Genomic DNA, 16,842 nt, shown 5'->3' on the forward strand with positions numbered 1-16,842 from the left:
CCAGCTCTAATAGTAATCTGGTATGGCTTCGCGGGCCAGAGTTTGACACCTATGTCCTAGAGCTTCCTCCTAACATTGTTTCCCTCTGTGTACAGGCCTTCTGGATTCCCTGCTGTCTGGATTCCTGTGGATGTGTGTGAGTGAGCATGAGCATTCTGGATCGGACTATCTGAGTGAGTTGTGGATTCAGTAGAAGAGGAGCGTGTGTGCGCCTTCCTTGGACCTTCCCTCTCCTTCGGACCCCCCTCCACCCCCCCTGGAGTCCCGTGTTATCTGTCTCACTGTATATATGAATATATCCTCACTTGGTGCCTCATTGTAAATAAATCCTTCACCTTCTCTCTAAACTTAAGAGACCTGCGAGTGAGTCCTCTGCCTAATAATCTGTGACCGATACTAAGAAATTAAAACACAAATTTACCCAAAAGCAAGTTTAAAAAGTTGAGTTTTCAGCTGCTTTTTTTTTCCACAACAAACACCTCACTGTTGTCTTACCTGCTCCCTTGACCCATTCAGTAGCTCTGTTTCTTTTCCTTCCTTCACAGAAATAAAAAAAAGACATAAAAGATGTCATTTCCTGTGTTGTTTTGAGTTCCATTTTTGTCTGAGAAAAAGTTATTGACAGAAAATATAAATCATGATGTCGGTGTTCTTTGTCATCCTCACATTGCTTTTAGATTCCAAATTTAATCACTCTTTAATGGCCGAGTGCAGCTTCAGGTTAAAATCACACACAGAAGGCGAATCAGCTTCCATTGGACAGAACACTGAACTTGGCCAACAGATTATTTCATCCAGCTTGTTTTCACTGTAACTTTTACTCTTATTGCAGTTCTTCTTTTCCAAATGCTTCTCCCACAGTCTTTGCTTCTTTACATCAGGTTTGCTTTGAGCTGTTTGCCTGTAAGCTGTGACTTAAAGGGCCGTGAATGAAAAGTGAACCAGCAGGTCACTAGTTAGTTACAATTTTACTTCAAATTAACACAATATTCAGAGTTTGTGAAACATTAATTAAGGTATGTTCCACAGTTTCAGCATCAACCAAATACATCATAGCAGCCATCAAATCTGTTAGTTTGATTTTAAAAACTTTATACAAGACTGAACAGAATTGTATATGATTTATGAATATTTATAATTACATTACATGTTTGTATCAATCTGGTACTCTGGTATGTCTTATATAAGAGAATCAACCATGCTGGCTTTATGGATCCAATTAAAAAACCTCATAAACATTAAAAATGTCTTTTTAAAGAGACGTTGGATCACGAGGCTAATAGAAATTGCAACAAATATAACATAATAGTATTTTAGACATTTAAGTGGGCAACAACCAGACTGATTATAATTTGGGTACAATAATGCAGTCATAAAGATATTTGCAAAACAGGTAATTTCTTTATTTTATATACAACTGATAAATCGTTTTGACTGCAGTCTACCTTCCAATATAAACAAAGACATTACACATACATACACAAACACCAGAAACCAGACAAACAACGCAGAAACCATGATATCACATCCTAACACGCTGCCTTATAACACATTTGTAGGCTCTATTTCACCAAACTTCTATATAAATCTAACAGCAATGATCGCTTTTGGGTTTTGATGTGGGTGTAAACAGGAAATCTATTCATTGTTGGAAAGAATGAGCATCAACGGTTTTCGTGGCTTAAAACAGAAACCGAAAACAAGCCATTTTATGACGTTTGAGGGCAGATGGTGATCAACTTCGTTTAGACAAAGACAAAAAAGGGGGAGAGGGCTTGAAGGAAATCGTAGGACCTAATAGCTGTGTCCCAAACCCTCAACCGCATCCTTGCAGGACCTGGTGTCGTGCCAAAGTAGGTATCCCCGACAGACACCGCCCTTCGCGGTCTACGTGGGCCGGGTCATTCGAAGACCGAGAAGGCCGGAAGTGCAAGGCTGTGAAACTGGAGATGTGAGAGTGCAGGAAATAAAATAAAACCAGCTGTCTGTGATACCAACTAACATGTTGGCTCCTTAACTTTATAAAAAGATGCAAACTTTTTAGTGTCCATGAATCTGAAGAACTACAGTCTGCTTTACACAAGTTTGTTGAAGGTTTTCTTTATTGTCTCTGTGCAGTCAACCTTTTTTATGAAATATTCCCCATAAATACATTACAAGGATAACTATGGCAACGTAAAATGTTACGCTTTGGGACTGAGAACGTGTTGACTATGAACTTTCATCTACACAAACATCCACAACCAGTTCCAAGGAAAATCTGTATATGAAAGATAAAAACATTAGAAACTGCTATTCTTTGTTCCATAATGCTGCAGTAAAAATCTGATCGTCTCTAAATATCGCAAAGTGCTTCATTACAAAATTCTAAGACATTAAAACAAAACTTTACCCAAATACAAGTTTAAAAAGTTGAGTTTTTAGCTGCTTTTTAAAAAAGATCAGAGTCCACAGTGAACATTTCACTGTTGTCTTGTCTGCTCCTTTGACCCATTCAGTGCTTCATTTTCTTTTCTTTCCTTCTCAGAAATAAAATAAAAAAATATAAATACTTTCATTTCCTATATTGTTTTGAGTTTTATTTTTGTCTAAAAAAGTTATTACTTGACAGGAAATATAATCTAAATCATGATATCAGTGATCTTTGACATCCTCACATAGATACATCTTTTAAAAATGACAATAATTAAAATCACTACAGCTATGGCAATCATAACTAAAACCACCACACAGCCAGTGATGGTAACAATTTTTTCCCCTTTGTTTCCAACATTGAGCATAAGCACTGGAGTTATCATGTGGTTTAGTGACTCACATCTGGAAGGTACAGAGGGGGAAAATGAAAAAGTTGTTGCACTGGAAGAAATCACGTGTCCATGTCTGCTCTGAAGTGTCACTTACTTAGTGCGTGAGTGACAAGGTGTTAATGTTCCACTGCTGCAGTCAGAGCATCCACTGTCTGTGGAGGCTGTTCCTGCAAAGCCACAAATATACACCGTTTTATACTTACAGGTCATCTGAAGGAGTGTCTGTTATGACCTCATCTGAGTCATTATTTCATTCTGATATAAAAAAAAGTCTGAAACATCTAAAAACATTTCTTTGTTTTTCTTAAGCTGTGAAAGAATGAGCGAGTGCAGCTTCAGGTTAAAATCAAACCACAGAAGGCGAATCAGCTTCTATTGGACAGAACACTGAACTTGGCCAACAGATTATTTCATCCAGCTTGTTTTCACTGTAACTTTTACTCTTATTGCAGTTCTTCTTTTCCAACTGCTTCTCCCACAGTCTTTGCTTCTTTTCATCAGGTTTGCTTTGAGCTGTTTGCCTGTAAGCTGTGACTTAAAGGGCCGTGAATGAAAAGTGAACCAGCAGGTCACTAGTTAGTTACCATTTTACTTCAAATTAACACCATATTCAGAGTTTATGAAACATTAATTAAGGTATGTTCCACAGTTTCAGCATCAACCAAATACATCATAACAGCCATCAAATCTGTTAGTTTGATTTTAAAAACTTTATACAAGACTGAACAGAATTGTATATTATTTATATTTATATTACATATTACGCTCATTTTAGTACTTTGTCTTGTAGCAAGAAAATCAACCGCTCTGACTCATGTGTCCTGGTTTACAGCTCCTGTGTTTCTGTGTCTTCATGCAGTGGACACCTTCAGATTCAGTAAAGTCCCTCCACAGACTTTATCTGATGTTGCTGTACATGAACTCCTTCAGACCAAAGCCCCTCAGCACACACAGTACAGAGGATACATTACATTTCTGCAATGTTTAATGTGATACTCTACATCTAAGTCCTTTGTGACTAAATTACACTTTTAGTGAATATCTGACTTTGGACACATGTTCAATTTTCTTTTTAAAAAGTCATTTTTTTCCCTTCCTTCTTCTTCTTTGCTTTATTGGTACACAAAGAAAATTAGTGTTACAGCAGGAAAAAAAACCCTAAGCAATAATAAAAAGGCAACACTGTGTTGTTAAGGCTTTAAACTGAAAAATCAACACAATGCAGACGATGCACCAGGGCTCGCAAAATTTTAAAATCCCTGGTAGCCCTTTGGGCAGGCACTCTTTAGTTTTTGGTAGCCTGAAATAAATTTGAGTAGCCCGAATAAAAAAAGATAATTTTTATTGTATAATATTGTAAAGGAAACAAAACATCAATCAAAAAATTGTTAAAACACAAATTACAACAACTGTGTAAACATTACAATCAACTCAAATATCTGGTTCTAATTAAACAGAATTTTCTGTGAACTTGTTAGAACTGTGTAGAACATGAATTAGTCTGTGTCAGATCCTGAATCTGAAATTTCCACTGAAGTCTCGGATGAGAAAATGCCACTCGACGTTGAGGGCATAGCATCTCCTTCATCAGCTTTCTCTTCCTGTGCATTGCCCTCCATTTCACTGCTCTTTGTTCTTGTCGGGGTTTTATGATCCAGGTGTCTTGAACCTTTTCCAGAAAACATCCAGAAACGAATCGACTTGTCAGGGCAAAAAGATTCAACTGTTTCCCCATTAATGGAGAGTTGCATGCAGTCATTCAGTGTTTCAGGGTGTAGAGAGGTACGATGTGTTGTCTTCACTCGGTTCATGCAAGAAAATCCTCTCTCACAGATGGCTGTCGATGGACTAAGTGTCAGCATTAATTTCACCAGCAACAAGATATGAGAGAGATGTTCTGGATTCTCAGAGAGGAGATCTCTGTACAAGCAATCTACTTTGCGACCCCGGCGTTCTCCAAGCCACACTTTTAGATCCATCCATTCTTGTGGAATTTTCCCTTTCTCTTCTGCATCTAGCAAACAGGCAAAATGTGTGACAAGATAATCCACCTCTTCATCCCCATAATTTGCTAGTTCTTCTCTGGGGTAGGGAAGAGTGGAAGGGTCAAAAACCTTGAAACAAGAGAGAGGTTTTTCATGGAGATTTTTAAATCTGTTGTCCATGTACTTGACTGTGTTGTCAATAATCTTCTGGATCTCTGCACCAAAGGTGTCTTTGTCTGTTCCCTCACCTCTTCTAGCAGGTCGCTGACTTTTTGTTAGCTGAGTTCCACAGTAGCAAATGCTACCATCCTGGTTCGCTGTGAACTTTGTGTCCAAGGTTTTCTGATATTCTCCTGGTTTTGTTTTTAGGCTGAGTAAGCGTGATGTTGTGCTCTCAACTAACTGATTTGTTTGTGTGATGTTTAGGTTATCATGCTGAAAATCAGTAGAGCACTTGGATAAGATGGTACTGTAGTCCAACATGAAATGCAGGAAGCGAACAAATTTCTCAGTCTTCATCTCCTGCACCACCCCCTTAGCCTTGGCTGCATCCTCGGCTTTGACATCACTTCCTTCTGCCATGTTCTCCATATGAACAACAGTGGGAGTGTAATTTTTTTTCCACAGCCTTTAGACATCTCAGCCGGCTTGGAAGCCACCGTGTGCTCTTCAGCCCACTGAAATGTGCCAGCCTCTCATTTAGCAGTTCACTTATTTCTGTCAGCTCTCTTCGCTTCTTTGGGGAATAGTAGTAGATCTTAAAGATGGTTTTCAGTGTATCTTCAAATTTCACCAGGTACTCACAGCCTTTCACGCTATCCAGCACGGCTAGCTCTAGTTTGTGTGCCACACAGTGGATTGTTATGATGTGGGGTATCCTCTGTTTCAGTCTCCCAGCTACTCCTGTTTTCTCACCTATCATCACTGCAGCACCATCAAAATTTGCACACACTACTTTCTTTTTCCATGTGTCCTCTCTGATACCCATGGTGTTCACTGTTTCATCAATAGCCTCTAAAATACCTGCAGCATTTGCACTCTTGACTGGCTGACATTTGATCATGTATGTGGCTATGTCACCATTATCCCTCACATACCTGACGTGAACCAACTCCTGTTCTATTATACCAGTGTCTGTACTGCCAATCTGCAAGAATGGATAAGAACCTGCTTTCTTGAATTTCCTTTTCAATCTGGTCTCTTGAAGTTTGTGCTATTGCTCCAATAAACTCTCTGCAAGCATGGTCATTGAGGTAAGTGGAACCAAGATCTAGGCCATTTGCTTTCTGAAGTTTGCAAAGACTGCTAAATTTTGCCAGTGGTAGTTCACTCTTTGCAACATAGTACGCAGTTCTAAACAGCTTTTTCAGGACTTCTTGTTGTGCTTGGTTTATTTTTAGTATGGTTTTTGCAATTGGTGTTTGTTCTGGGACAGATGCTGCAGACTGAGCACCAATGCATTTCTTGTGATGCAGAGATTTCTCATGAGTTCTGATGGGGTCTTTCCTAAAATTACTGGTCCCAGTAACAAAGGCGCTTGTCGACTCAGCAATAGAGGGAAACTCACGACACACCAGGCAGAACATCATGTTATTTACCTTGTCATATTCCAGCCACAGAAATTCTTTTGTCCATGAATCCAAAAAACTGTGCTTTCTTTTTGCCTCGTAATCTGATTTATCATAACTTTTCCGCTTTGTGGTAGGCCTTTCTTTGCCTGTCCCTTCTTCATCCTGACCTGTCTTTTTTGGCTCAGCAGAACTAAAATACCTGCGTAAATCCATCTGTCTTTACACATGCCAGAGATTTTTTTTTTAAATTCTCTGCGCAGTCAACCTCTAGCACGTTTAAGCTTGCTGCGGGAGATTTCACGTGCCACGTTTGAAGAGTAAGCTAGTGAGTGATGTTGTGTCCTGTCTGACTATACCATATTGCACCACTAGAGGGTGGTGTCGTGAAATAAGAGGAAAGTGCAGTCGGGAAATTGTAGAGTTAGAATATAGTTAAGACGGCTATCTGATAACTCGATATGTCTCCCTGTTACCTCTACGATGTAAAGTTATGTGCTGCATTCATTAAAGAGCACTGTTCTTTGATGAGGACTCAGCTAATTAGCGAAAGAAAGCAAAGGCATTGTCATATATTTTTACTTCCTATGATAGCCCGACGGGCAGAGCTGAGATAGATTTTGGTAGCCCGACTGGAAACATCACTAGCCCCGGGACGTCGGGCTAGCGATTTTGCGAGCCCTGTGCACTAACCTGTCACAAGGCTAGTAAATGCTACTGAGCAAAGCAAAAAAGGTAAAAACACAAAGTAATGTTGACTTGATGTTCTCCCACAGACAACGTCACTGGTCGAGCTTCCTTTGACCTTTATCTGTTGGTTTGAGCAACTGTTGTAAAAGAAGAGGTGAAAGAGAAAGAAAATCCAAATTAATCCACGTGAAGGAGCAGGACCATAGAGAATTTCCAAGATAATAATTTTATGTAAATTGTTATAATATTTTGATATCCTGTCAAATGTTGATGAAAAACTGAAGTAATTTTGCAAGTCTGAATATTACATCAGTAGTTCTAACTTTTAAGTTCTAAGTTAATTATTATTTTATGAGCCTGACATAAAAATGTAACAGTGTATTAATATCTGTAAAGTGCATTCTATATGGGCTCCAGTTAGTATTCCTGCTGACAAGCATCTTGTGTCTTGTCTAAAAGCAAGATGTTTGTGATAAAGCAGAGCTCATGTTTATGTGTTTGAATGTGGCCATCAGGATTAACTGATGCCTCAACTGTGCTGTCATCTGTCACTTTATTTTAAACAAATTCAAAGTTTTTCTTGTACCATTACAACATTTTTAAAATAAAAGTTGGCTAATTTTCTGTTCAATGAGCTGAATCACTGGTCCTCAGGTTGCTAAAGGAGGGCAATTCCCAAAGTCCTGTGTGGAGGTGAGTAATATATGACAACTGAGATATGAAGATATAGAAAAAAATACTGTATGTTTTTTAAATGCTCACAGGCAGCAGCATTAATAACTGTAAGTAGATGAAGCATCCTTCTTTTCCAGAGAGCTAGTCTCACCAATGTCAGACTACTTAAACTGAAATGTGAATCTAATGAAAGAAAATGTAAGCACAAAAGTAGCCTAGGTAGTATTTTCCCTGGAATTTTCAAGTCAAAGTATAAAATAAATTTTAAAACTTGACTTTGACAATAACTAAATGACCTTACTCTTGTAAAATGTTAGGAGCTGCACAATATTGTCATATATTAATATTAAAAAATAGAAACATAAAAAATTTTTTCTGCCTTGGTCAGTCTATGCTTAAAGTGTATGCTTAAAGTTCTGCTTTTCCATCATGTAACTGCATCACTAATTTCCATCCACTGTTTGCTCCTCCTGTTATATAGAGGATAACTAGCGAGTGCAGCGAGTGACTGCTCATGTCCCATGTGTCTCGTTCTACTCAAAGGTATGTTTTTACCCTCTTCTACCAGTTTGTTGTTTTCACTTTTTTCCAAACAGTTTTCCTGCATGTTTTCTCCTGTGTTCACTGGAAGCTGCTGAAGTAGCTCCATTTTTAGTTGCACACTGCTCTTACATTCAGACATGCATGGTTTTGACTCCTTGTCATAAACACTAGGATACAAACACATATTCTTGCTATAACGACACACAGTGTATAGTGTAATACCGATATTATTGCAGATGATATGATGTGGCACAGCCCTAGTGCGAAGTATATGAGAGATTCCATTAAGACATTGATGATCAATAACTGAAAATAAAATAAACTTAGAGTGATTTTGTTATAAATTATGACCTACGTTTTCCAAGCAGTGCACTTCACACCGTCCTTGGAAAAGAAGCCTGGCTGACAGTCTTCACACACTGTGTCACTTCTGCTGGTTCCTGAAAGAAACACATTCGTTGTTACACAAAATAAAATCCTACTTTATCAGCTCATCTAAAAAACTTTTCTTACCAGATTCTTTTATCTTCTGACCAGCTTCACACTGTGAATGTTTCTCTGCCAAACTACATCCATTACTGTCGATCAAACCTTTGCAGTAATATCCATTTAAAACGTCACACACTGTGTCAGTTTTTGCTGTACAGTTCCGCTTGACAAAGAGACCATGACCTAAAAAAAAAAAATATCGGTGGAATTTGAAAACCTTTTTATTTTTTAAATTAAAATTTGACTAAGAAGTTTCCATCTGTACCTGTATCACAGGTAGTGCAGGGGAAACAGTTAGATAGACCATTGAGTTGGTTCATGAAAGTCCCCAGGTCACAGGAACGGCACCGAGTTCCTGAATATGCTGTGCAGTCTCTCTGAACAACTGTACCTGTTCAACACAGCACAACATTTATGTGAACATTAAAGCCACATTAAAGGTCAAGAACACAAACGCACAGTGAATGCACAGTGTATTAAATCTGGGGTGAATCTTTTTAGACACACATTTTAGAAAACTTTAAACACCACAATAGACTGTGTAAAGTTACTAAGCAACCACCAGCTGGTACTGGCAAAATAACTGCCAGAATATAATAGTTTCCTCTGTACTCCTACTATATATTACTAAATTTTTTATATTTCAAGAACAATTGGTGTGCGCAATTATTGCAAAATACAAGCCTGTGTGGATGAGTGCTGTGGAGCAGATAATAGTATGCACCACTTACAACTTTTTCTGATAGTGGAGGAGCCTCTGCTCTGTGAACCATCTGCATATTTCACATAATTATTACAACAACAAGATAACACAGACTAGTAGCTTACCTAGTCATCTTTTGGGCATTATGAAGAACTAATTGTTGATAGATAGAGAAATGTTATATCACTGATTCAAATGTACGTGCAGATGAAAAGAATCAACTTTTTTCAGGTACTAATAGATGGGTATAAGAAATTGCCTTGTTTAGAACTGTACAATCCTTGTGTGCATCATTATTTTTCACACAGTAGCAGTTTCAAGATGTGACAATACCAAAAGAGGTCATTGGGTGTCTCTTGTGTGTATTACTGTAGGGTCTACCTTACAGTATAAACTGCCTTGAGGCGACTGTAGTTGTGATTTGGCGCTATATAAATAACATGTGAATTGAACTGTGAATATGGGGATCAAGTTGTTTTTAAACCTCTACAGCTCTGGTACATTTGAAATGGTTATAGTGTGCCACAAAGCCTTGCATTACTTCACCCTGTGCCAGCAGTGCTGTAGAGGCACATGCTCAACACATCTGATCATATGAAATGACGTTTCAGTATGTGTAAGATGAACTGAGTCGAGGTGGACGGAAGGTATGAAAAAAAGGTTTATCTCATCTGAACGTGCAACTTAATAACTTGTTTGTGTGCTGCCCCCTCAGACAAAGTTACAATTTATTTACAATACTTGTGATGTTTCCTGAAAGCTATTATCTGAACTGTGTCAATTCTAACTATTAATGAAGGTTAGTTGACAGTTTCAGGGGAAAAAATGATTTAAAAAAAAAGAGTCAGCAGATTTTCTGGTTTATTAACTTAAAGAACTGTGAGATAAAAGAAGCAGCTGTAACATCAAATAAGATAGACGGCTCTTTATTTACTCTTTGTTCTCACAGTGGGAACTCACATAATGTGGGCGGGTTTACTTCTAGAAATGTTTTCTTATCGTACCTTCTTGGCACATCGGGCAGCACTGCCCATCCCTTGTTGCATACTCCTTTGTGTGACAAGACACCGCAGAAACCACGGAGGCAGCGCGACATGCTGCAGGCAAGCACAGGATTAGGACGCAGTGATAAGCATCCTCCACACAGGCTACAAGCTAAGCTAAGGTTAGCTTTACATAAAAGACGTGCTGCAAACATGGAGCTGCTGTTTGACTTACCAAATACGAGGAACACAGAAACCATGATATCACAGGCTAACATGCTGCCTTATATAGCGGCTGAAGCAATTATTTTTTAAATAACAGTAACCCTTTAAAATTCTGTAGTGAAAGTTAGCTTAAACGTTGCTCTTCGTTTAGTGTGGGCGTTCATGCTGAAAAGCTATCAGTGTTCTGAATGGTTAACTCTGGGATTGTGAAGCTGCTCCGACGTTTGCGAGGTGCAAATCTCTATTGAGGGACCATTTCAAATTAAAATTCCGAGAGGGAAAAACTGGAATCCGACTTTAAACTTAATCTGGAGCACGACGACGTGAATTCATGGTGCGTTTTTTGATTAAATCAGAATTATTGAACTAGGGCGTATTCCGATTTCCGGGATGTAGTGGGACAGGGCCAGAAAGACGGAGAAACCGATGATGGGATGGAAGTGTGGTGGGGGCAGTGTTGCCAACTCCTCAGTAAGGAAAATCGCTATTGGTTGTCCTAAAAGTCGCTAGAAGTCGCTAACTGACGTCATCGCCTAATTTGCATAATTGGTCATGCTAATCTAATTGTAACCTATGTTGTTGGAGAGCGAAATAACATCGTGGAAGAGACTTAAAGTGAGTAAAAAACGTCCTAAATGCATTTAGAGTTTATTTAGAACTACAAATTAAATTTCTTTTAGCAATTATTGTTTTTTTTAATGTCACAATTCCAACCCTGCTCCTTTACCCGGGCTTGGACCGGTGTTCCAGATCTACTGGCGTTTAGATCAACTGGCGTTGGTCGAACAGATGTGTGGCAGACTTGCGTTTCAGGAGCTGCTACCGACAAACCAGCAAAAAAACGCCAAATGTGTCACCTGTGACACTTGTGAGGTTGTCTCAAACACACTCCGTCAGTCTTGATGCTGTTGAACAACAAAATGTTTAAAAATGTGGCGAGTTCACCTGGTGATATCCTCATGCGCGACGCGATCGCGAAAACAGCAAACAAGTAACACCACGCCGTTGTTGTTCACAGGACACAAAGAATAAACGATCGGGAGACTCTTGTCGTCGTCATCGTTCCCCTCGCACGGTTTATTCCTCCGAATTCAGCGTTTTTGCTTCACAACTACAGCGTGCTGTTTACTTTGTGCACTAACATGGAGTCGAGTCAACCAGCGCCACCTCTGGCCAAGTGCCACAGCCTACAGCCAGATCAACCTGTGACACACATCTGCACCACGTTTGAATTCGTGTCATGCACATTTGTACCTTTCAATTGTGTCTGTTTGTGCGTCATGCAAATAAACCTTTGAAAAGAATGAAATGATATCATATATTTATTATCAGCCTACATTTGTACAAAATGCCAAATGACATACACATAAGAATCACCATCCTGATATCAATACTTTTGCCCATACGAAAAATGTCGTGAACACACTAATATTTCACCAGTGTTGTAACATCACATGTCGTTAGCGTAGTCTGTCTGTGTCTGCCCTCTGCAAACAAACATGTTAGAGTTGGTTGTGATATACAGTCTGCATAAGTGTGGTCAATCTAATAAACATTTGTAAGGAGATGGCAGTTACTGTGAATGTACAGCAGGTGATTAGTAATAAACAGCCAGACAATGACTCTGACAATCTCATTCAATCTTGCAGATTGCACCTTCTGTGGAAAGTGGTACCACACGGTGTGTGTGGACTTCCCTTGTGCAGAAGGCGACTACAAATGTTGTGGGTGCTAAATAAACAGAAAAAAGTGATCCCTGTTGTCTTTGCTTACCAGTGGCGTGTCTAGAAAATTTTTGTTGGGGGGGCCAGGTAGGGGCACAGATTTGGAGAAGGGTGGCATATTTAATTGGCAGATAATGTTTAAAAAAAAATTCTACCAACCATTAACCATAATTCAATAATCCTATAAACCTAATAACCAAATGCACTTTTAACTCTTATTAGAATGAGATTTTAACCACTACGGTGCAAAGTTTTTAGATACTGCGTTGCTAAAGGACAAGAGATACAATCAGTGTTTTGTCAGTGTTTACTCAGCATTCAAGGACATCAATATTTGCATAGTATTTTTACTGACATATAGTGCACATATGTTTTGGGCAAAAACATTTTTGAAAATTAAAATACGAACATTTGTAACAAACAATTGACAAATTAGCCAATGCCAATGCAAAACTTTATCTGCCTGTTAAAAAAAGAAGATAATCTTCTCACAAACTGGTGTTTGATTTTGAAACAGGAAAAAAGTGGGGAAACAAATGAAAAAACTAACATTTGAATAAAACCTGAAAGCAAGTAAATACTTTCTATGCTGCCTTATGGTAAACTTTGGTAATATTGATAAAGAACAACACTGGCTGATGATAAAATACAGTCAGCTGGCATGGTGACACTGCCAGTATTAACCTGCAGGGCTGGACTGGGACAGAAAATCGGGCATTTTTACTACAGACTGACCCACCAGGTAGTAAAGCCATAAAGACTTTGACTGAAAACAAACCCTGTTGTGACAGTGATGTACAGTCTTGTTGGTATATGTATGATTTCTATACATTTTACGTCAGATAAAAACTTTGGTTGTAAGATTTAGATAATTATTTAATAAAAGCTAGATATTTTAAATGAGAATAAGAAAGAAAAGTATTTCTTTGTTCCCCACCTTTCCCTGTTAATGCCCTACCTGCCCCCCTGGAAACACTTTGCTAGATCCACCCCTGCACAGTTACCAACTGTCAGCTACATAAAAAAGGATCCTGGTGTTATTTGTCTCTCAGAAACAGTTCATAACTTCCCTTCAACTCATTCATGTCACCTAAAAGGTAAACCTGTTTCTCCATCACCTGTTCAGCTCTGATGGTTCAGTAAGGACATCTCCTGGTTTCATCTTCATGTTTCCCTCTCACCACATATCTAAACAGACATCATGACCAGCAGCTTTACAGCTGTGGCTCCAGCAAACATCAGCTGATACTAGAAATTAATATTAAATACATTCTAACAACAGCTGATCAAGCTTAAACGTGCTGCTGTTGTTTAGCGCGACATCCGCTGGTTTCCTCTTTCTGGCGCAAAGTGGGCGATAAGTAAACAAGAGAGACGATCAGCTGATCATTGATCAGTTTCATGATTGAAGTAGCAACAGGAGAGGGAGGGGGGGAGAGAACGAGAGAAGAAGAGGCAGCTGTGCAGCGTAACGACAGAATAAATCCAGCTTTGTGTCTTTTTCCATTCTAGCTGAAGTTCGGGACAAACTGCGTCTCTTCTCAGCTCAATATGAAACGTGTAATATTTTCTCTGAATGAGGGACCATTCCATTTTTTTAAGGAGCCGTTGGCAACTCTACTAACTAACCTTATGAATAAAATAAAGTTCACTATCAGTAACATCATAGCACCCACCCAGCTGTATAAAAACTCCGTCAAACTGGCTAGAACGCAGTACGAGTTATTGCAACTGACAGTAAAAAGTCAGCACAACGAAAATAAACTCCACCTAAACTTAGTTCATATCTGACCCAGATAGACTGCAGGTCATAAGTTCTTACCTGAAGTTCAGTTCACCTGACACTCGGACTGGCGGCTGCTTCGGGGCTCTCCTCCTGCCTCCCCTTCCCTCATCCACCTGTTGCCTCTGTGGAAGCCCCGTCATAGCCACCACCAAACAACGGAGTTATTTCTACACATCGACCTGCATCTGGCCAATCCACCACCTCTCATTGTTCATGCCATTACAAAAAAAATAAAAAATAAGTCACGGGGCATGTGCCCGGTATGCCCGATGGCCAGTCCAGCTATGTTAACCTGCAACCAAATCTGCAGCTCCATACAGCAATGTTACGACTTAGATTATATCTTATAACTCATAACTCTTATGTTAGCTGCCCTCAGTAGCCTACTGTCTGAAATATTCCACAGCTGCAATAATTCTTTAAGTGTTATTTTTTTTCCTTGGTATTCTAATTTCACCAAAGTTTACTAAACTCACCAAACTTAATATTACTTACCGGGACATTTATTCTGTCCTCATTTTCTTTCACCGAAAAATTGTTTCCTGCAGTGCCGTCTTTCGGCTTGGCTCTCCTACCTTTGCTAACGTGATGCACATAGCGCAGAAGCGATGCTGCATTCACTTACACTCGGATATCTGAGCGTCACCGTGAAAACATAATCGGATATTTGATTGAATTTTATTGTTTTGCCTTTGGGGTGGCACCTGGGGTGGCCAGTCTGGTTTGGGGGGTGGCCTGTGCCCCCCCAGGCCACCCCGCTGGACACGCCATTGTTGCTTACTGATTGTTTTTAGTGTTGACAATCCACATTGCTGGCATTGCATCTTTCAACATGTTTGTGGGCAGATTTGGATGTACCAGGGGTAAGTGCAGCCACTCAGCCTCTACTCACTGTGATCATAGCAGCAGGTGCAGATGTGTCACAAGTTAATCTAGTAGTGGGCTATGGTCATGTGTTAGTGGTGGGAACAGTCATATCCACTCACTCTCACTGGCTGTTTATTACTAATCACTGTGTAACTGCTGTGAATTCACAGTAACTGCCGTCTCCTTACAAATGTTCATTAGATTAACCACACTTATACAGACTGTATATAACTCCAGCCATGTTGATGAATTGCCTATATTGGCTGGAAATATTCATTTTCAGGGAAAAGACACAGACAGACTATGCTAGCGACATGTGATGTTACAACACTAATGAAATATTGATGTGTCATATTTGTCCAAGGCGTATTTCATTGTTATGGAAAAAGAGAATATTAAAATCATGATGACCAATTGGAGTGGTGATTTCTATGACTTTGTGTATATAATTTGGAATTTTGTACAAATGTAGGCTGATAATAAATATATGATATCATTTCATTCTTTTCAAAGGTTTATTTGCATGACGCACAAACAGACACAATTGAAAGGTACAAATGTGCATGACACGAATTCAAACGTGGTGCAGATGTGTGTCACAGGTTGATCTGGCTGTAGGCTGTGGCACTTGGCCAGAGGTGGCGCTGGTTGACTCGACTCCATGTTAGTGCACAAAGTAAACAGCACGCTGTAGTTGTGGAGCAAAAACGCTGAATTCGGAGAAATAAACCGTGCGAGGGGAACGATAACGACGACAAGAGTCTCCCGATCGTTTACTCTTTGTGTCCTGTGAACAACAACGGCGTGGTGTTACTTGTTTGCTGTTTTCGCGATCGCGTCGCGCATGAGGATATCACCAGGTAAACTCGCCACATTTTTAAACATTTTGTTGTTCAACAGCATCAAGACTGACGGAGTGTGTTTGAGACAACCTCACAAGTGTCACAGGTGACACATTTGGCGTTTTTTTGCTGGTTTGTCGGTAGCAGCTCCTGAAACGCAAGACTGCCACACATCTGTTCGACCAACGCCAGTTGATCTAAACGCCAGTAGATCTGGAACACCGGCCGTGAGAAAGTGGTTTTTTTCCCGAAAGGTCAAGGCCCGCCGCTCGCGCACTCTGTCTGCGCATGCGCATCGCAACGACTGACCCCCTCCATCCACTCCCGGGAGGTTATAGTATGACGTGTTCTGACGTCACTCTCTCTCCCTGTCATTTATTTGGCTCGAAACACATATTAACAAATTGCTCAGTGATGAACAACTACTCAGATCATTTACCTAAGCAGTGTGCTTTGTCAAAACGAAGTGTGTGTTCATTACACTGACATTCTGTTCTGCAATTGTTATTTACTTGTATTTTATAATTTGACTTTACATACTGCTGGGTGGTTTGTAAAGTTTACAATAACTAGTATTATCATTATACTATATTTTCAAAAATATATAATAATCTCAAAAGTAATGCCTTGGAGTAGAAAATAGTAATGCTTTATTAAAATTTAAAACTAAAGTACAGTATTTGAATGTGTGTATTGTGTCTACTGTTTGTTAACTCACCATATTCATAATGGGTTTGTGGGGTTAGGGGTGTGTGTGTGTGTGTGTGTGTGGGGGGGGGGGGGGGTTAGGGTCTTTAGGTCCCCCCACCCCTGCCACCAGTATATTTTTAAGCAAATATTTCTAACTTTTATTTGAATATTCAGTTTCCTACCATTTTCTCTTAAAGGGTAATTGCCAGGTAATCCGCCCTCCCCCTTCGCACACACATGCACACAAAGAAAACACACAGTATAA

General features: G+C 39.5%; 1 protein-coding gene across 7 annotated transcripts; it reads right to left on the reverse strand.

The window, feature by feature from the left end:
- Positions 1-1,399: 1,399 nt before the first annotated feature.
- On the reverse strand, positions 1,400-11,939 carry LOC146553396 (tumor necrosis factor receptor superfamily member 14-like). Of its 7 annotated transcripts, XM_085254484.1 has the most exons (7): positions 10,679-11,939; positions 10,465-10,557; positions 9,023-9,148; positions 8,782-8,940; positions 8,624-8,708; positions 2,902-2,974; positions 1,400-2,817 (listed from the first exon to the last, which is right to left on the reverse strand). In XM_085254484.1, exons 1-6 carry the CDS (start codon positions 10,719-10,721, stop codon positions 2,944-2,946), a joined length of 537 nt encoding a protein of 178 aa, XP_085110610.1. In that variant the 5' UTR covers positions 10,722-11,939; the 3' UTR covers positions 1,400-2,817; positions 2,902-2,943. The 7 variants fall into 7 exon arrangements, 6 of the variants coding, with proteins under 6 accessions (XP_085110610.1, XP_085110609.1, XP_085110608.1 ...); XM_085254483.1 differs by having other exon boundaries at positions 1,400-2,974; XM_085254482.1 differs by lacking the exons at positions 1,400-2,817; positions 2,902-2,974 and adding an exon at positions 5,199-7,187 and having other exon boundaries at positions 11,614-11,939.
- Between the last annotated feature and the right edge of the window lie 4,903 nt (positions 11,940-16,842).

The sequence above is a fragment of the Mchenga conophoros genome, linkage group LG18, assembly GCF_057382185.1.
Source record: "Mchenga conophoros isolate Kocher_MC1m ecotype Shallow Benthic linkage group LG18, M_conophoros_male_GT1.1, whole genome shotgun sequence".
NCBI classification, from domain to species: Eukaryota; Metazoa; Chordata; class Actinopteri; order Cichliformes; family Cichlidae; genus Mchenga; species Mchenga conophoros.